The following is a 21,209-nucleotide window of genomic DNA, read 5'->3' on the forward strand; positions in this document are numbered from 1 at the left end:
TTAGAATAACAGACTGGAAGCTTTAAATGGAGGGTGGTGCTTGAAATCATTGTTCTTCCTCTGTTAACCATGGTTACCTGCAAGGAAACATTTGCCGTCATCATTGCTTTGCACAAAAAGGGCTTCACAGGCAAGGATATTGCTGCTAGTAAGATTGCACCTAAATCAACCATTTATCGGATCATCAAGAAGTTCAAGGAGAGAGGTTCAATTGTTGTGAAGAAGGCATCAGGGCGCCCAAAAAAGTCCAGCAAGCGCCAGGACCGTCTCCTAAAGTTGATTCAGCTGCGGGATCGGGGCACCACCAGTGCAGAGCTTGCTCAGGAATGGCAGCAGGCATGTTTGAGTGCATCTGCACGCACAGTGAGGCGGAGACTTTTGGAGGATGGCCTGGTGTCAAGAAGGGCAGCAAAGAAGCCACTTCTCTCCAGGAAAAACATCAGGGACAGACTGATATTCTGCAAAAGGTACAGGGATTGGACTGCTGAGGACTGGGGTAAAGTCATTTTCTCTGATGAATCCCCTTTCCGATTGTTTGGGGCATCCGGAAAACACCTTGTCCGGAGAAGACAAGGTGAGCGCTACCATCAGTCCTGTGTCATGCCAACAGTAAAGCATCCTGAGACCATTCATGTGTGGGGTTGCTTCTCAGCCAAGGGAGTGGGCTCACTCACAATTTTAACCTAAGAACATAGCCATGAATAAAGAACGGTACCAACACATCCTCCGAGAGCAACTTCTCCCAACCATCCAAGAATAGTTTGGTGACGACCAATGCCTTTTCCAGCATGATGGAGCACCTTGCCATAAGGCAAAAGTGATAACTAAGTGGCTCGGGGAACAAAACATCTACATTTTGGGTCCATGGCCAGGAAACTCCTCAGACCTTAATCCCATTGAGAACTTGTGGTCGATCCTCAAGAGGCAGGTGGACAAACAAAAACCCACAAATTCTGATGAACTCCAAGCATTGATTGTGCAAGAATGGGCTGCCATCAGTCAGGATGTGGCCCAGAAGCTAATTGACAGCATGCCAGGGCGGATTACAGAGGTCTTGAAAAAGAAGGGTCAACACTGCAAATATTGACTCATTGCATAAACTTAATGTAATTGTCAATAAAAGTATTTGACACTTATGGAATGCTTGTAATTATACTTCAGTATACCATAGTAACATCTGACAAAAATATCTAAAAACACTGAAGCAGCAAACTTTGTGAAGACCAATACTTGTGTAATTCTAAAAAACTTTTGACCACGACTGTACACAGGGCCTTTAGTTAAGAGCCCCATGAACGTGAACACATATCGCTTGCGGTACGGTTTTGGAAACTTAAGGAACATATCTTTCATATCAGCGAGAAATTATTTTCTAAAAACATAAAGGTTAAATTACTACACCCCTTTATAGAGTTAGGGTTCAGATACGGCCATGTCCCCATGTTAGAGCTGGTGTTTACGGAAGACAAAAGGCGGCCACCTGTGCTAATCTTCCATACTCCGAACACCTGTTTGTAGCGGAAGAAGCCCGCCAGAAATGTGTTGTACTGAAAAATACCGTCGGCCGCAACTGTGATAAAGCCGGTTAAAACAGTGTAAAGTAAGTGTATTACTATTTTGCCTTTGTGAAATTATTTTGACGTGATATGAAAGTAAAAAGGGATTTATGTTTCTAGAACCGTATCGCAATTGAGAGTCGATTCACGTTTAGATTGACTATTTGGCTGCCAGAGCCAGTCTACCTCTGAAAATAACATAAGGTCCTTATACCTTAAAGGGGCAGTCTGCAGTTGCTACATAAATTACTGACATATACCCACGGATTCTTGAAGAACATGATTTATAAAATGCCTGTCGCACCCCATCAGAACCCAAAATATAAACTTTAATCCATGTGTAAAAAATGTAAACAAACACTGTATAGCCTCAATGTGGTTAAAACTATAGTTTTGTTATCACCGATGGCTGACAGTATAGTATTGGGCTATAGTAGCCCGTACTAGTGTCACCACTCGCAATATCCCCGGTCCCTGGTGCACAAGAAAGTGCCAGTTGAGCATTTCTTGAACAGCACCAGGCCAGCTGAGCTTTCCTTGAACAGCACCGGGCCAGCTGAGCTTTCCTTGAACAGCACCGGGCCAGCTGAGCTTTCCTTGAACAGCACCGGGCCAGCTGAGCTTTCCTTGAACAGCACCGGGCCAGCTGAGCTTTCCTTGAACAGCACCGGGCCAGCTGAGCTCAATGTCAAGAAGGAGGAAAAGCCATGCAGGAAACGTTTGGGTCCCCTACACATTGTTCTATCCTTCAACCGTCTTCAGATGGACAATGCACAGTACTGTGGTGGGGGCATCACCAACTTCTAATGTAGTCCTATACTTTCACAGGATGTAGTTGGACACAATACGATTCAGCTGTTTAAATTATTGCATTTTCCTAAAAAGTAGCAGAGAGCAGATTGACTAGCCAACCAGTTAGTTAATTTTTTACTAGCTATAACATTAGCTAACTGGTTAGCCACCCTTTTGGGGAATTTCAGCTAGTTTAGTCATTAGCTAGTTACTAGGGTCAAAATCGGTTAGTTAACATTTTAGTTAACTAACTCGTTTGAAAAACGACTAGTTAGCTAACGTGTAAAATAAACCTCGTCCAGAACAAGCTAACTACATGGAGCTAGGCTAGTTAGCGTCTTGTTTTCACGACTCAGTTAGCTTGCTAGCGTTAGTAGCTTGACAAGAAAGAGTGGCTAACCTGGCGGTTAGCTAGCTAGCATTTACTAACCAACCAGGGAGCGGTGCGAGCTAGCTAACTACTTGCAAGGTAACTAATACTAACCACAATCACATTGGTGCAAAACCACGGCTAGTGTTACAAATCCGCTACCAGCACAAAACATCCTCTGAAAGTTGATTTAAATATAAAGTTATTCACCTGCAATTCGACGCGCTCCACCTCCCATTGTGCCCTCTCCAACTCGAAGCGGGCCCATTCGTGTTGCAGGAAGTGTAAGATCCCCGGGATACTGTAAGGAGCCCTCGCCGCCTCCCCTGCGTCCCCCTCCGGCAGCAGTACCTTCCCACCGCCCGCTAAAATCGAGTTGTTGTTGAAGAAAACGCCGGGCCCTGCCTGTTCGTCCATGGCCGGGCTCGGTTCAGGTCACGAACGGACGGAGGGATAGCTCCTCTTTCGTGTCCTTGCTCCTTCGTGAGGTCTAGATGTAGCTGGCTACCGTAAGTAATCTGAATTGAAGAGCAGAAATAAGCCCCGGTATACCGACAGTGCTACTCGGCTCTGTGGAACTGGGCGCTCACTTTCTGACAGCTAGAGAACATGATCACGCCCACACCATGTAAGGATGTGGAGGTAGTCCGAAAAAAAAACCCACACACAAACCGAACTCCTATCAATAATATACATAATATTGTAAAAATATCAAATAAATCTTTCATTTCTAACCCACACCACAGGATGGGCGCAGCACAGGGTCATACACAGAGCAGCGGCCCTCGCCTGGGGAAGTTTGGATGCCTTCTTCAAGGGAAGAGTTCGATTAGACTGAACCGGCTAAACCCTGTTATGGCCCGTCACGTCACCGGGAGAAAGCGGTGAGGGAAGAGCTACTTGCTCAAATCGAACATCACCGGGTGGGCCATAATGTCAGCAAAAAAGCCTGATGAATAGTTCAGAAACATAAAACATGTATTTTCTATAAAAAGTAGTTTTCCTTGAAGGCAGGTAAAATTATGCATTTTTATAAAGAGCAAGCACTTTTGCATGTGGAAACATTGAATCCTAACTCATTACTCCACATACTTGACATATATCACTTTAGTTTTCAGCCGACTTTGCCATCGGCTTGGCCCGGGCACCCAGCTCACGCCTGGTTTCAAAACAAATGCAATCAACGTTACCCCATTCCCCAGGGCATTAATCTAATCCCCTCATTGACAACCTTTCAAAAACACATCTTCTCTATAACACAGAACTATATGATACACTATTATCAGTAGCCTACATGGTACAGCAATATAATTGTCAGTCATATTAAAATGTAATCCACAATGAATAATCTCAAAGAAGTTTTATTGACATGATACCTTTTCCAAAAACTACAGGCATTATCCAATAGCTGGGTAAATGGTCACCACGACAGTCTCCGGTCCGGTCCAGGAGCTTTGAGCTGTCATTGTAAATTAGTTGGATATCATGCACAATTCAACTTCCGTGTGCAGGTGTACAAGGAAAAACACATTCTTAACTTCGTAACATTTGGAGCATTTGAAGCAAAAACAGAAGTGAAAAAAGTGACCAGAAAAACAGTAGAATAGGTGAAGAAAAAAAACTTTATTAAGGGTGGGTCGTGAGTGACTCATGAGTTGATATACCATGTTAGCGCAACATTGTCTTGTTGACATTATTTCCCCACTCGTAATGTTCAAACTGATTGATTGGTTTTTCAGGTCCTTTTTAATTTATCTTAATATTTACCTTTAAATAATAACCCCAATTATATACAGGCAATCAAAATATTTTTGATAAAATCATTACTTTATCCTCCAAACGATCTTTCCCATTGATTTTTCATTCAGAAGTCACGTAATCATGCATCCCATGCTGTGTTAGCATGGATCATCACATTTCAGTGGTAAGGTTCCTCAGTAGAACTCTGTCTCTCTCAAACAGAGAATGTTGTAAAGGATTGGCCTGTGAGAAGTCTATTTAATACACAGGAACAGCAAGCAACATACTTTATGAACAGCAGATGCGAAACACTTAAATGCATTATTAAAAACGGGTGCCTTGGGTGAAGTCTAAAGACTACCTGAAAGCAGTGGATCATCTCAAAACAACAGCAAAATAAGACATTTACTTAAGGTAGACCCTTCAAAAGGTTTCCACATGCAATAAACAAATGACATTATAAACACACGCATGATTGAATCCTGTCGGACAAAGTGATCACAGTGGATACAGCCATGTTCATGTTGATGCGGCAAACATTGTAATGAAGACTCACTAGTACAGGAGTCCGCAAGGAATGATGTCAGGCCAATAAGGAAGCAAATAAAGAAAAAAACTATACTCAGCTATTTTGAAGTAGGTCCCTTTACATATTCAATGTGATCGTCCCAAATGGCACCCTATTCCCTATATAGTGCACTACTTTAGACCAGAGAATGGCACCCTATTCCCTATATAGTGCACTACTTTGGTCAAAAGTAGTGCACTATATAGGGAATAGGGTGCCATTTGGGGCGCACATCCAGCTCTAAAATAATAATTATACATTGAAATGACATCAAAAGCAGTGCTCTCTCTAAAGGGTTTGGAAAGTGGACATTAAAAGACCCTTTAATGATATTGTTCACATACTAGTTTCCTTGACTTCAAGAAAACTAAGTAGAAAAATCTCATCCACCGAGAACCACGTTAAATAAAGAACATCTTAGAGACACAACTGACATATCAGGCGACAACAATATTACATCAGGATGATAAAGTAGTGTGCATTTCAGGAATATTTAGAAGAAGCTAGTCTTGAGTTTGATGGTGGGCGCAGCCTGCACAGTTGGCTGGGCCAATAGGGCTGCTGCTTTGGCTTTGCTGCTCGCCTGATTGGCTCTGACGGCCGACTCAAGGCGGGTCTTGAGCTCAGGTGCGGCTCCAATCACTGTCTTGAAGGCAGCTGGGTAGAGGGGCCCGATCCGCATCAGGTTCTGGAGAGCAAACTCATGTAGGCCCTTGGAGGCCGGAGGAGCAGAGGAGAAGGCATTGTCATCCAGGAGATAGGAGACCAGGGTGGGTACTAACAGAGCCAGCAACTGAACCCCTGTTGAAGAGGGAACAGGATGGAGAGGTGGAGCGTGAGAGAAAGAGGGAGAGCGTGAGAGAAAGAGGGAGAGCGTGAGAGAAAGAGGGAGAGCGTGAGAGAAAGAGGGAGAGCGTGAGAGAAAGTGGGAGAGCGTGAGAGAAAGAGGGAGAGCGTGAGAGAAAGAGGGAGAGCGTGAGAGAAAGAGGGAGAGCGTGAGAGAAAGAGGGAGAGCGTGAGAGAAAGAGGGAGAGCGTGAGAGAAAGAGGGAGAGCGTGAGAGAAAGAGGGAGAGCGTGAGAGATAGAGGGAGAGCGTGAGAGATAGAGGGAGAGCGTGAGAGAAAGAAGGAGAGCGTGAGAGAAAGAGGGAGAGCGTGAGAGATAGAGGGAGAGCGTGAGAGAAAGAGGGAGAGCGTGAGAGAAAGAGGGAGAGCGTGAGAGATAGAGGGAGAGCGTGAGAGAAAGAGGGAGAGCGTGAGAGAAAGAGGGAGAGCGTGAGAGAAAGAGGGAGAGCGTGAGAGAAAGAGGGAGAGCGTGAGAGATAGAGGGAGAGCGTGAGAGAAAGAGGGAGAGCGTGAGAGAAAGAGGGAGAGCGTAAGAGGGAGAGCGTGAGAGATAGAGGGAGAGCGTGAGAGAAAGAGGGAGAGCGTGGGGGAAAGAGGGAGAGCGTGGGGGAAAGAGGGAGAGTGTGAGAGGGAGAGCGTGAGAGAAAGAGGGAGAGTGTGAGAGAAAGAGGGAGAGTGTGAGAGGGAGAGCGTGAGAGAAAGAGGGAGAGTGTGAGAGAAAGAGGGAGAGTGTGAGAGGGAGAGATGCAAGGGAGAGAGGGAGAGACGAAATGGAGGGAGACAACAAACATTGATTAACTAGATGGAACATCAACAAACATTGATTAACTAGATGAACATTGCATCTTGTTAGTTAACATTTGCTCTATGAAAAAAAAAACGAATCAGTATCTCAGAGCGAGAGGACATAAAATATTCTGATCCATAAAGCTTAGTCTGAGCTACGGTATAGAGGTGAATGAAGGGCTTAGTCTGAGCTACGGTAAGAGGGCTTAGTCGAGCTACAGGGAGAAGGGCTTAGAGGTGAAGCTGAGCCATAGAGGTGAATGAAGGGCTTGAGCTCTCCCAGTTAGGCTACACTGCCAGGACACGCGCCGAGTCTAAAAGCCACAGAGCAGAAGTCCAGGCGAACGCTCCCAGCCCATATATAACACATGACAAGAGGCAGTAGTTACAGGAAGGTTTTTACAGATCAGTGGAGCTGTTTACAGGGAGACGTGTACCTCTAACAAGCTCAAATAGGACACAGAAAACAAGAAAACAACTCAATGATGTGGTAAGTGGCTCTGGATGAGAGAACAGAATCTATTTAAATGTAAGGGATAGTTCTCACGATTCAACTCTGAGGTTCTCTCTACGGAACCATGAATTGAAATATCCTGAAAGTCATATTTTACAAACTCTTAGATGTCCCCTGCATGATCTCTATTGAGGAATAAAAAAAACGATAACATCTGAAATCATGCATTTCCAAATAGCTGTCCCGATGCAGAGAAACACGTCACCCTTTGAATGATCTGTCAGGATGGACATTTTTAGTAGTAAAATATTGAAGGGATTGAATTAGGAACCAAACTAGATTTTGTTTAGATTTTGTTTATCTGATGTCAAAATGGGATCAAGAGGCTTGTGCCCCATATTCAGGCCATGGTGTTCTGTTCCTCTCCGATGCCCACTAGGTTCTCCAGAACCCTGATGCCCTCCTGTATGGCCTGCAGCTCTGTGAGTGTGTTAACCCTGTGTGTCAGCGTGTTAACCCTGTGTGACAGTGTGTTAACCCTGTGTGACAGCGTGTTAACCCTGTGTGACAGCGTGTTAACCCTGTGTGACAGCGTGTTAACCCTGTGTGCCAGCGTGTTAACCCTGTGTGACAGCGTGTTAACCCTGTGTGACAGCGTGTTAACCCTGTGTGACAGTGTGTTAACCCTGTGTGTCAGCGTGTTAACCCTGTGTGACAGCGTGTTAACCCTGTGTGACAGCGTGTTAACCCTGTGTGACAGCGTGTTAACCCTGTGTGTCAGTGTGTGTGACAGTGTGTTAACCCTGTGTGACAGCGTGTTAACCCTGTGTGACAGCGTGTTAACCCTGTGTGACAGCGTGTTAACCCTGTGTGACAGCGTGTTAACCCTGTGTGACAGCGTGTTAACCCTGTGTGACAGCGTGTTAACCCTGTGTGACAGCGTGTTAACCCTGTGTGTCAGCGGTTAACCCTGTGTGACAGCGTGTTAACCCTGTGTGACAGCGTGTTAACCCTGTGTGACAGCGTGTTAACCCTGTGTGACAGCGTGTTAACCCTGTGTGACAGCGTGTTAACCCTGTGTGACAGCGTGTTAACCCTGTGTGACAGCGTGTTAACCCTGTGTGACAGCGTGTTAACCCTGTGTGTCAGCGTGTTAACCCCTGTGTGACAGCGTGTTAACCCTGTGTGACAGCGTGTTAACCCTGTGTGACAGCGTGTTAACCCTGTGTGACAGCGTGTTAACCCTGTGTGACAGCGTGTTAACCCTGTGTGACAGCGTGTTAACCCTGTGTGTCAGCGTGTTAACCCTGTGTGACAGCGTGTTAACCCTGTGTGACAGCGTGTTAACCCTGTGTGACAGCGTGTTAACCCTGTGTGACAGCGTGTTAACCCTGTGTGACAGCGTGTTAACCCTGTGTGACAGCGTGTTAACCCTGTGTGACAGCGTGTTAACCCTGTGTGACAGCGTGTTAACCCTGTGTGACAGCGTGTTAACCCTGTGTGACAGCGTGTTAACCCTGTGTGACAGCGTGTTAACCCTGTGTGACAGCGTGTTAACCCTGTGTGACAGCGTGTTAACCCTGTGTGACAGCGTGTTAACCCTGTGTGACAGCGTGTTAACCCTGTGTGACAGCGTGTTAACCCTGTGTGACAGCGTGTTAACCCTGTGTGACAGCGTGTTAACCCTGTGTGTCAGCGTGTTAACCCTGTGTGACAGCGTGTTAACCCTGTGTGACAGCGTGTTAACCCTGTGTGACAGCGTGTTAACCCTGTGTGACAGCGTGTTAACCCTGTGTGACAGCGTGTTAACCCTGTGTGTCAGCGTGTTAACCCTGTGTGACAGCGTGTTAACCCTGTGTGACAGCGTGTTAACCCTGTGTGACAGCGTGTTAACCCTGTGTGACAGCGTGTTAACCCTGTGTGACAGCGTGTTAACCCTGTGTGACAGCGTGTTAACCCTGTGTGACAGCGTGTTAACCCTGTGTGACAGCGTGTTAACCCTGTGTGACAGCGTGTTAACCCTGTGTGACAGCGTGTTAACCCTGTGTGACAGCGTGTTAACCCCTGTGTGACAGCGTGTTAACCCTGTGTGACAGCGTGTTAACCCTGTGTGACAGCGTGTTAACCCTGTGTGACAGCGTGTTAACCCTGTGTGACAGCGTGTTAACCCTGTGTGACAGCGTGTTAACCCTGTGTGACAGCGTGTTAACCCTGTGTGACAGCGTGTTAACCCTGTGTGACAGCGTGTTAACCCTGTGTGTCAGCGTGTTAACCCTGTGTGACAGCGTGTTAACCCTGTGTGACAGCGTGTTAACCCTGTGTGACAGCGTGTTAACCCTGTGTGACAGCGTGTTAACGTGTTAACCCTGTGTGACAGCGTGTTAACCCTGTGTGACAGCGTGTTAACCCTGTGTGACAGCGTGTTAACCCTGTGTGACAGCGTGTTAACCCTGTGTGACAGCGTGTTAACCCTGTGTGTCAGCGTGTTAACCCTGTGTGACAGCGTGTTAACCCTGTGTGACAGTGTGTTAACCCTGTGTGACAGCGTGTTAACCCTGTGTGACAGCGTGTTAACCCTGTGTGACAGCGTGTTAACCCTGTGTGACAGCGTGTTGACCCTGTGTGCAGCGTGTTAACCCTGTGTGACAGCGTGTTAACCCTGTGTGACAGTGTGTTAACCCTGTGTGACAGCGTGTTAACCCTGTGTGACAGTGTGTTAACCCTGTGTGACAGTGTGTTAACCCTGTGTGACAGCGTGTTAACCCTGTGTGACAGCGTGTTAACCCTGTGTGACAGCGTGTTACCGACAGTACATACGGTTCTGTTCCTCTCCCATGCCCACTAGGTTCTCCAGGACCCTGATGCCCTCCTGTACGGCCTGCAGCTCTGTGACAGTGCCTGGGCGGCTCCGCTCCACCCCCTTCAGCTTCTCTACCATGATCGGTGCCAGGACGTGGATGTAGGGGGTGGATAACGCTCGGTTGGGGTGCTGGAACACTGAGAGGAGAAGTTGGTAACACCGCGCCTGGACCTGAGAGGGAGAACCAGATTACACACATGCAAACATACAGGGAAACATTGAGACTGGGGAGGGGGGTAAAGCAAAAAGACAAGTCTGTGTCCTCAGACAATAGACATTAAAGTCCCCAGGGGTCAGGGGAGTTGAAGCGGTGTGGGCGTGTCCTACCCAGGGGTCAGGGGAGTTGAGGGCGTTCCTATATCGGTCCATACAGCCTCGTTGCAGAACAGTGACTCCCATGACCTCTGAACTGGCGGACAGCAGGAAGAGGGTCATGGCTGTCAGCATACTGACCTCATCCATGTCGGGACGAGACTCATCTGAGGAACACACATTGGTACAGTAGAGATAGAAACACACTCATTACAACATCGTCACACTCACTACAGGTCAATTACAACAACATCTACACACTCACTACAGGTCAATTACAACAACATCTACACACTCACTACAGGTCAATTACAACAACATCTACACACTCACTACAGGTCAATTACAACATCTACACACTCACTACAGGTCAATTACAACAACATCTACACACTCACTACAGGTCAATTACAACAACATCTACACACTCACTACAGGTCAATTACAACAACATCTACACACTCACTACAGGTCAATTACAACAACATCTACACACTCACTACAGGTCAATTACAACAACATCTACACACTCACTACAGGTCAATTACAACAACATCTACACACTCACTACAGGTCAATTACAACAACATCTACACACTCACTACAGGTCAATTACAACAACATCTACACACTCACTACAGGTTATTTACAACAACATCTACACACTCACTACAGGTCATTTACAACAACATCTACACACTCACTACAGGTCAATTACAACAACATCTACACACTCATTACAGGTCATTTACAACAACATCTACACACTCACTACAGGTCAATTACAACAACATCTACACACTCACTACAGGTCAATTACAACAACATCTACACACTCACTACAGGTCAATTACAACAACATCTACACACTTATTACAGGTCAATTACAACAACATCTACACACTCACTACAGGTCATTTACAACAACATCTACACACTCACTACAGGTTATTTACAACAACATCTACACACTCACTACAGGTCAATTACAACAACATCTACACACTCACTACAGGTCAATTACAACAACATCTACACACTCACTACATGTCAATTACAACAACATCTACACACTCACTACAGGTTATTTACAACAACATCTACACACTCACTACAGGTCAATTACAACAACATCTACACACTCACTACAGGTTATTTACAACAACAACATCTACACACTCACTACAGGTCAATTACAACAACATCTACACACTCACTACAGGTCAATTACAACAACATCTACACACTCACTACAGGTTATTTACAACAACATCTACACACTCACTACAGGTCAATTACAACAACATCTACACACTCACTACAGGTAAATTACAACAACATCTACACACTCACTACAGGTCAATTACAACAACATCTACACACTCACTACAGGTCAATTACAACAACATCTACACACTCACTACATGTCAATTACAACAACATCTACACACTCACTACAGGTTATTTACAACAACATCTACACACTCACTACAGGTCAATTACAACAACATCTACACACTCACTACAGGTCAATTACAACAACATCTACACACTCACTACAGGTCAATTACAACAACATCTACACACTCACTACAGGTCATTTACAACAACATCTACACACTCACTACAGGTCAATTACAACAACATCTACACACTTATTACAGGTCAATTACAACAACATCTACACACTCACTACAGGTCATTTACAACAACATCTACACACTCACTACAGGTTATTTACAACAACATCTACACACTCACTACAGGTCAATTACAACAACATCTACACACTCACTACAGGTTATTTACAACAACAACATCTACACACTCACTACAGGTCAATTACAACAACATCTACACACTCACTACAGGTCAATTACAACAACATCTACACACTCACTACAGGTTATTTACAACAACATCTACACACTCACTACAGGTCAATTACAACAACATCTACACACTCACTACAGGTCAATTACAACAACATCTACACACCCACTACAGGTCAATTACAACAACATCTACACACTCACTACAGGTCAATTACAACAACATCTACACACTCACTACATGTCAATTACAACAACATCTACACACTCACTACAGGTTATTTACAACAACATCTACACACTCACTACAGGTCAATTACAACAACATCTACACACTCACTACAGGTCAATTACAACAACATCTACACACTCACTACAGGTCAATTACAACAACATCTACACACTCACTACAGGTCATTTACAACAACATCTACACACTCACTACAGGTCATTTACAACAACATCTACACACTCACTACAGGTCATTTACAACAACATCTACACACTCACTACAGGTCAATTACAACAACATCTACACACTCACTACAGGTCAATTACAACAACATCTACACACTCACTACAGGTCAATTACAACAATATCTACACACTCACTACAGGTCAATTACAACAACATCTACACACTCACTACAGGTCAATTACAACATCTACACACTCACTACAGGTCAATTACAACAACATCTACACACTCATTACAGGTCAATTACAACAACATCTACACACTCACTACAGGTCAATTACAACAACATCTACACACTCACTACAGGTCAATTACAACAACATCTACACACTCACTACAGGTCAATTACAACAACATCTACACACTCACTACAGGTTATTTACAACAACATCTACACACTCACTACAGGTCATTTACAACAACATCTACACACTCACTACAGGTCAATTACAACAACATCTACACACTCATTACAGGTCATTTACAACAACATCTACACACTCACTACAGGTCAATTACAACAACATCTACACACTCACTACAGGTCAATTACAACAACATCTACACACTCACTACAGGTCAATTACAACAACATCTACACACTTATTACAGGTCAATTACAACAACATCTACACACTCACTACAGGTCATTTACAACAACATCTACACACTCACTACAGGTTATTTACAACAACATCTACACACTCACTACAGGTCAATTACAACAACATCTACACACTCACTACAGGTCAATTACAACAACATCTACACACTCACTACATGTCAATTACAACAACATCTACACACTCACTACAGGTTATTTACAACAACATCTACACACTCACTACAGGTCAATTACAACAACATCTACACACTCACTACAGGTTATTTACAACAACAACATCTACACACTCACTACAGGTCAATTACAACAACATCTACACACTCACTACAGGTCAATTACAACAACATCTACACACTCACTACAGGTTATTTACAACAACATCTACACACTCACTACAGGTCAATTACAACAACATCTACACACTCACTACAGGTCAATTACAACAACATCTACACACTCACTACAGGTCAATTACAACAACATCTACACACTCACTACAGGTCAATTACAACAACATCTACACACTCACTACATGTCAATTACAACAACATCTACACACTCACTACAGGTTATTTACAACAACATCTACACACTCACTACAGGTCAATTACAACAACATCTACACACTCACTACAGGTCAATTACAACAACATCTACACACTCACTACAGGTCAATTACAACAACATCTACACACTCACTACAGGTCATTTACAACAACATCTACACACTCACTACAGGTCATTTACAACAACATCTACACACTCACTACAGGTCAATTACAACAACATCTACACACTCACTACAGGTCAATTACAACAACATCTACACACTTATTACAGGTCAATTACAACAACATCTACACACTCACTACAGGTCATTTACAACAACATCTACACACTCACTACAGGTTATTTACAACAACATCTACACACTCACTACAGGTCAATTACAACAACATCTACACACTCACTACAGGTTATTTACAACAACAACATCTACACACTCACTACAGGTCAATTACAACAACATCTACACACTCACTACAGGTCAATTACAACAACATCTACACACTCACTACAGGTTATTTACAACAACATCTACACACTCACTACAGGTCAATTACAACAACATCTACACACTCACTACAGGTCAATTACAACAACATCTACACACCCACTACAGGTCAATTACAACAACATCTACACACTCACTACAGGTCAATTACAACAACATCTACACACTCACTACATGTCAATTACAACAACATCTACACACTCACTACAGGTTATTTACAACAACATCTACACACTCACTACAGGTCAATTACAACAACATCTACACACTCACTACAGGTCAATTACAACAACATCTACACACTCACTACAGGTCAATTACAACAACATCTACACACTCACTACAGGTCATTTACAACAACATCTACACACTCACTACAGGTCATTTACAACAACATCTACACACTCACTACAGGTCAATTACAACAACATCTACACACTTATTACAGGTCAATTACAACAACATCTACACACTTATTACAGGTCAATTACAACAACATCTACACACTCACTACAGGTCATTTACAACAACATCTACACACTTATTACAGGTCATTTACAACAACATCTACACACTCACTACATGTCAATTACAACAACATCTACACACTCACTACAGGTTATTTACAACAACATCTACACACTCACTACAGGTCAATTACAACAACATCTACACACTCACTACAGGTCAATTACAACAACATCTACACACTCACTACAGGTCAATTACAACAACATCTACACACTCACTACAGGTCATTTACAACAACATCTACACACTCACTACAGGTCATTTACAACAACATCTACACACTCACTACAGGTCAATTACAACAACATCTACACACTTATTACAGGTCAATTACAACAACATCTACACACTCACTACAGGTCATTTACAACAACATCTACACACTTATTACAGGTCATTTACAACAACATCTACACACTCACTACAGGTCAATTACAACAACATCTACACACTCACTACAGGTCATTTACAACAACATCTACACACTCACTACAGGTCATTTACAACAACATCTACACACTCACTACAGGTCATTTACAACAACATCTACACACTCACTACAGGTCAATTACAACAACATCTACACACTCACTACAGGTCATTTACAAGTGCTTCAACAACATCTACAGGTCACGGCTAGGCCCGGACAGCCATCTACACGGCGTCCTGACACATAATGGGGAAACACCCGGCTACCAGGAAACACCCGGCTACCAGGAAACACCCAGCTACCAGGAAACACCCGGCTACCAGGAAACACCCGGCTACCAGGAAAAACACACAGCTACCAGGAAACACCCGGCTACCAGGAAACACCCGGCTACCAGGAAACACCCGGCTACCAGGAAACACCCGGCTACCAGGAAACACCCGGCTACCAGGAATCCTACTAGAACAGTGTGCATGTTACCTGGTTGAGAGTATTCTAGAACAGAAGCCAGACTGCTCCGGATCAGTCCTGTCCACTGAGTGGGGGTCTTCTCAGCCCGGGACAGAGGGGAGGTGATGATGGTCTTTATACCCTGTAGAGCAGCTGAGACAGGCAGGGGTATGGAGTTATCAGGTGCCTTCACAGCTGCCGTGTCTCTCTGTGTGTGTGTGTGTGTGTGTGTGTGTGTGTGTGTGTGTGTGTACCTGAGACAGGCAGGGGTATGGAGTTATCAGGTGCCTTCACAGCTGCCGTGTCTCTCTGTGTGTGTGTGTGTGTGTGTGTGTGTGTGTGTGTGTGTGTGTGTACCTGAGACAGGCAGGGGTATGGAGTTATCAGGTGCCTTCACAGCTGCCGTGTCTCTCTGTGTGTGTGTGTGTGTGTGTGTGTGTGTGTGTGTGTGTGTGTGTGTGTACCTGAGACAGGCAGGGGTATGGAGTTATCAGGTGCCTTCACAGCTGCCGTGTCTCTCTGTGTGTGTGTGTGTGTGTGTGTGTGTGTGTGTGTGTGTGTGTGTGTGTGTGTACCTGAGACAGGCAGGGGTATGGCGTTATCAGGTGTCTTCATAGCTGCCGTGTCTCTCTGTGTGTGTGTGTGTGTGTGTGTGTGTGTGTGTGTGTGTGTGTGTGTGTGTGTGTGTGTGTGTGTGTGTGTGTGTGTGTGTGTGTGTGTGTGTGTGTGTACCTGAGACAGGCAGGGGTATGGAGTTATCAGGTGCCTTCATAGCTGCCGTGTCTCTCTGTGTGTGTGTGTGTGTGTGTGTGTGTGTGTGTGTGTCTGTGTGTGTGTGTGTGTGTGTGTGTGTGTGTGTGTGTGTACCTGAGACAGGCAGGGGTATGGAGTTATCAGGTGCCTTCATAGCTGCCATGTCTCTCTGTGTGTGTGTGTGTGTGTGTGTGTGTGTGTGTGTGTGTGTGTGTGTGTGTGTGTGTGTGTGTGTGTGTGTGTGTGTGTGTGTGTGTGTACCTGAGACAGGCAGGGGTATGGAGTTATCAGGTGCCTTCATAGCTGCCATGTCTCTCTGTGTGTGTGTGTGTGTGTGTGTGTGTGTGTGTGTGTGTCTGTGTGTGTGTGTGTGTGTGTGTGTGTGTGTGTGTGTGTACCTGAGACAGGCAGGGGTATGGAGTTATCAGGTGCCTTCATAGCTGCCGTGTCTCTCTGTGTGTGTGTGTGTGTGTGTGTGTGTGTGTGTGTGTGTGTGTGTGTGTGTGTGTGTGTGTGTGTGTGTGTACCTGAGACAGGCAGGGGTATGGAGTTATCAGGTGCCTTCATAGCTGCCGTGTGTGTGTGTGTGTACCTGAGACAGGCAGGGGTATGGAGTTATCAGGTGCCTTCATAGCTGCCATGTGTGTGTGTGTGTGTGTGTGTGTGTGTGTGTGTGTGTGTGTGTACCTGAGACAGGCAGGGGTATGGAGTTATCAGGTGCCTTCATAGCTGCCGTGTCTCTGTGTGTGTGTGTGTGTGTGTGTGTGTGTGTGTGTTGGGTGTGTGTGTGTATGTGTGTGTGTGTGTGTGTGTACCTGAGACAGGCAGGGGTATGGAGTTATCAGGTGCCTTCATAGCTGCCGTGTGTGTGTGTGTGTGTGTGTGTGTGTGTGTGTGTGTGTGTGTGTGTGTGTGTGTGTGTGTGTGTACCTGAGACAGGCAGGGGTATGGAGTTATCAGGTGCCTTCATAGCTGCCGTGTCTCTGTGTGTGTGTGTGTGTGTGTGTGTGTGTGTGTGTGTGTGTGTGTGTGTGTACCTGAGACAGGCAGGGGTATGGAGTTATCAGGTGTCTTCATAGCCGTCTCCTTCAGGACCCCTGTTATCAGGAAGAGTACAGTGGGGAGGATGGTCATGCTGCCTGGGGGGGGGGAGACAGACAGAGAGTTAGACTTGTATCCTTCAGTAATGAGGAATGACAGAGAGAGAGTTAGACTTGTATCCGTCAGTAATGAGGAATGACAGAGAGAGAGTTAGACTTGTATCCGTCAGTAATGAGGAATGACAGAGAGAGAGTTAGACTTGTATCCGTCAGTAATGAGGAATGACAGAGAGAGAGTTAGACTTGTATCCGTCAGTAATGAGGAATGACAGAGAGAGAGTTAGACTTGTATCCGTCAGTAATGAGGAATGACAGAGAGAGAGTTAGACTTGTATCCGTCAGTAATGAGGAATGACAGAGAGAGAGTTAGACTTGTATCCGTCAGTAATGAGGAATGACAGAGAGAGAGTTAGACTTGTATCCGTCAGTAATGAGGAATGACAGAGAGAGAGTTAGACTTGTATCCGTCAGTAATGAGGAATGACAGAGAGAGAGTTAGACTTGTATCCGTCAGTAATGAGGAATGACAGAGAGAGAGTTAGACTTGTATCCGTCAGTAATGAGGAATGACAGAGAGAGAGTTAGACTTGTATCCTTCAGTAATGAGGAATGACAGAGAGAGTTAGACTTGTATCCTTCAGTAATGAGGAATGACAGAGAGAGAGTTAGACTTGTATCCTTCAGTAATGAGGAATGACAGAGAGAGAGAGTTAGACTTGTATCCTTCAGTAATGAGGAATGACAGAGAGAGAGTTAGACTTGTATCCTTCAGTAATGAGGAATGACAGAGAGAGAGTTAGACTTGTATCCTTCAGTAATGAGGAATGACAGAGAGAGAGTTAGACTTGTATCCTTCAGTAATGAGGAATGACAGAGAGAGAGTTAGACTTGTATCCGTCAGTAATGAGGAATGACAGAGAGAGAGTTAGACTTGTATCCGTCAGTAATGAGGAATGACAGAGAGCGAGTTAGACTTGTATCCTTCAGTAATGAGGAATGACAGAGAGTTAGACTTGTATCCGTCAGTAATGAGGAATGACAGAGAGAGAGTTAGACTTGTATCCTTCAGTAATGAGGAATGACAGAGAGTTAGACTTGTATCCGTCAGTAATGAGGAATGACAGAGAGAGAGTTAGACTTGTATCCGTCAGTAATGAGGAATGACAGAGAGAGAGTTAGACTTGTATCCGTCAGTAATGAGGAATGACAGAGAGAGAGTTAGACGTGTATCCGTCAGTAATGAGGAATGACAGAGAGAGAGTTAGACTTGTATCCGTCAGAAATGAGGAATGACAGAGAGAGAGTTAGACTTGTATCCGTCAGTAATGAGGAATGACAGAGAGAGAGTTAGACTTGTATCCTTCAGTAATGAGGAATGACAGAGAGAGAGTTAGACTTGTATCCGTCAGTAATGAGGAATGACAGAGAGAGAGTTAGACTTGTATCCTTCAGTAATGAGGAATGACAGAGAGAGAGTTAGACTTGTATCCGTCAGTAATGAGGAATGACAGAGAGAGAGTTAGACTTGTATCCGTCAGTAATGAGGAATGACAGAGAGAGAGTTAGACTTGTATCCGTCAGTAATGAGGAATGACAGACAGAGAGTTAGACTTGTATCCGTCAGTAATGAGGAATGACAGAGAGAGAGTTAGACTTGTATCCTTCAGTAATGAGAAATGACAGAGAGAGAGTTAGACTTGTATCCGTCAGTAATGAGGAATGACAGAGAGAGAGTTAGACTTGTATCCTTCAGTAATGAGGAATGACAGAGAGAGAGTTAGACTTGTATCCGTCAGTAATGAGGAATGACAGAGAGAGAGTTAGACTTGTATCCGTCAGTAATGAGGAATGACAGAGAGAGAGTTAGACTTGTATCCGTCAGTAATGAGGAATGACAGACAGAGAGTTAGACTTGTATCCGTCAGTAATGAGGAATGACAGAGAGAGAGTTAGACTTGTATCCTTCAGTAATGAGAAATGACAGAGAGAGAGTTAGACTTGTATCCTTCAGCAATGAGGAATGACAGAGAGAGAGTTAGACGTGTATCCTTCAGTAATGAGGAATGACAGAGAGAGAGTTAGACTTGTATCCTTCAGTAATGAGGAATGACAGAGAGAGAGTTAGACGTGTATCCTTCAATAATCCTTCACTCCATCTCACACCAATACCCCTTTTAAAACTGCCATGTGCAACAGTTTAATCAATGGGAATATCAATTGAAATGACAATTGGACAGCAGTAACCATTGCAGATTGCACCTTTAATATGTCAAGCATAATAAGCATCATATTTATCCCTGTCCCTAATCTCTCAGTAGCCCCGAAATCCTAATCTCTCGGTAGCCCCGAAATCCTAATCTCTCGGTAGCCCCGAAATCCTAATCTCTCGGTAGCCCCGAAATCCTAATCTCTCGGTAGCCCCGAAATCCTAATCTCTCGGTAGCCCCGAAATCCTAATCTCTCGGTAGCCCCGAAATCCTAATCTCTCGGTAGCCCCGAAATCCTAATCTCTCGGTAGCCCCGAAATCCTAATCTCTCAGTAGCCCCGAAATCCTAATCTCTCAGTAGCCCCGAAATCCTAATCTCTCAGTAGCCCCGAAATCCTAATCTCTCAGTAGCCCCGAAATCCTAATCTCTCAGTAGCCCCGAAATCCTAATCTCTCAGTAGCCTCGAAATCCTAACTGAATCATCTCCGTTTCTCTATTGTTTCACACCCAGTGTGACTCAGTTGATTTCAAGGATAATCAGATCTTCAGAAAGCTTCAGTCTCAGACATAACAACCACAGACCCAGGGTGAGATGGATCCAAGGGGAGAGAGGCTATTGAGCCAGACTGAGTCTAAGACAGAGAGACTGTTGTGGGGAGATGAATGGAGGAGACATTATGAGTGTGTGTGGTGGGGTGTGTGTGTTACCTGCGGGGGAGCACAGCGATGACAGCTCAGCCAGTATAGTGACAGTGTGAGCCACCAGCCGGGTGCTCTCCTCAGGCAGACGAGGCTGGGGCCGGAGGGGCAGGTGGCTGGGGGACTCGTTCACCCTGGGAATAATAATAATACATGAGTTTGGGCTTTTCAATGACCCAAATATGTTTTACAATTAGGGTTGCAAAATTCTGTAAAAAATTCCCACAATTCCCAGGTTTTGCAGAAGTCCTGGTTAGAAGAGTCCCAGAATCAGGAGGGAATAAGCAGGATAACCAGGGAACTATGGATAACCAGGGAACTATGGATAACCAAGGAACTATGGATAAACAAGGAGCTATGGATAACCAGGGAACTATGGATAACCAGGGAACTATGGATAACCAGGGAACTATGGATAACCAAGGAACTATGGAACTATGGATAACCAGGGAACTATGGATAACCAGGGAACTATGGATAACCAGGGAACTATGGATAACCAGGGAACTATGGAACTATGGATAACCAGGGAACTATGGATAACCAGGGAACTATGGAACTATGGATAACCAGGGAACTATGGATAACCAAGGAACTATGGATAACCAGGGAACTATGGATAACCAGGGAACTATGGATAACCAGGGAACTATGGAACTATGGATAACCAGGGAACTATGGATAACCAGGGAACTATGGATAACCAGGGAACTATGGAACTATGGATAACCAGGGAACTATGGA

At 44.6% G+C, this 21,209-nt stretch overlaps 2 protein-coding genes across 9 annotated transcripts in view; both read right to left on the reverse strand.

The window, feature by feature from the left end:
• Window positions 1-3,351, reverse strand: part of LOC121556619 (striatin) — a 110,847-nt gene extending 107,496 nt beyond the window's left edge. Inside the window, exon 1 of one of the 2 annotated variants that reach the window (XM_041870507.2) lies at window positions 2,929-3,351. In XM_041870507.2, the coding sequence (XP_041726441.1) occupies window positions 2,929-3,135 (207 nt within the window). In that variant the 5' untranslated portion in view covers window positions 3,136-3,351. The remainder of the gene's footprint in view (window positions 1-2,928) is intronic. The other variant, XM_041870506.2, reaches the window with a different exon arrangement.
• Window positions 3,352-4,322: 971 nt separating this feature from the next.
• heatr5b (HEAT repeat containing 5B) overlaps window positions 4,323-21,209 on the reverse strand; it is a 100,879-nt gene continuing 83,992 nt past the window's right edge. For all 7 annotated transcript variants that reach the window (XM_045223916.1, XM_045224029.1, XM_045224014.1 and 4 more), the window contains 6 exons: window positions 20,475-20,599; window positions 17,496-17,597; window positions 15,736-15,858; window positions 10,300-10,451; window positions 9,930-10,143; window positions 4,323-5,827 (listed from right to left, as the gene is read on the reverse strand). In XM_045223916.1, the coding sequence (XP_045079851.1) occupies window positions 5,520-5,827; window positions 9,930-10,143; window positions 10,300-10,451; window positions 15,736-15,858; window positions 17,496-17,597; window positions 20,475-20,599 (1,024 nt within the window). In that variant the 3' untranslated portion in view covers window positions 4,323-5,519. The remainder of the gene's footprint in view (window positions 5,828-9,929; window positions 10,144-10,299; window positions 10,452-15,735; window positions 15,859-17,495; window positions 17,598-20,474; window positions 20,600-21,209) is intronic.

This window comes from Coregonus clupeaformis, chromosome 1 (genome assembly GCF_020615455.1).
Source record: "Coregonus clupeaformis isolate EN_2021a chromosome 1, ASM2061545v1, whole genome shotgun sequence".
Classification (NCBI taxonomy): Eukaryota; Metazoa; Chordata; class Actinopteri; order Salmoniformes; family Salmonidae; genus Coregonus; species Coregonus clupeaformis.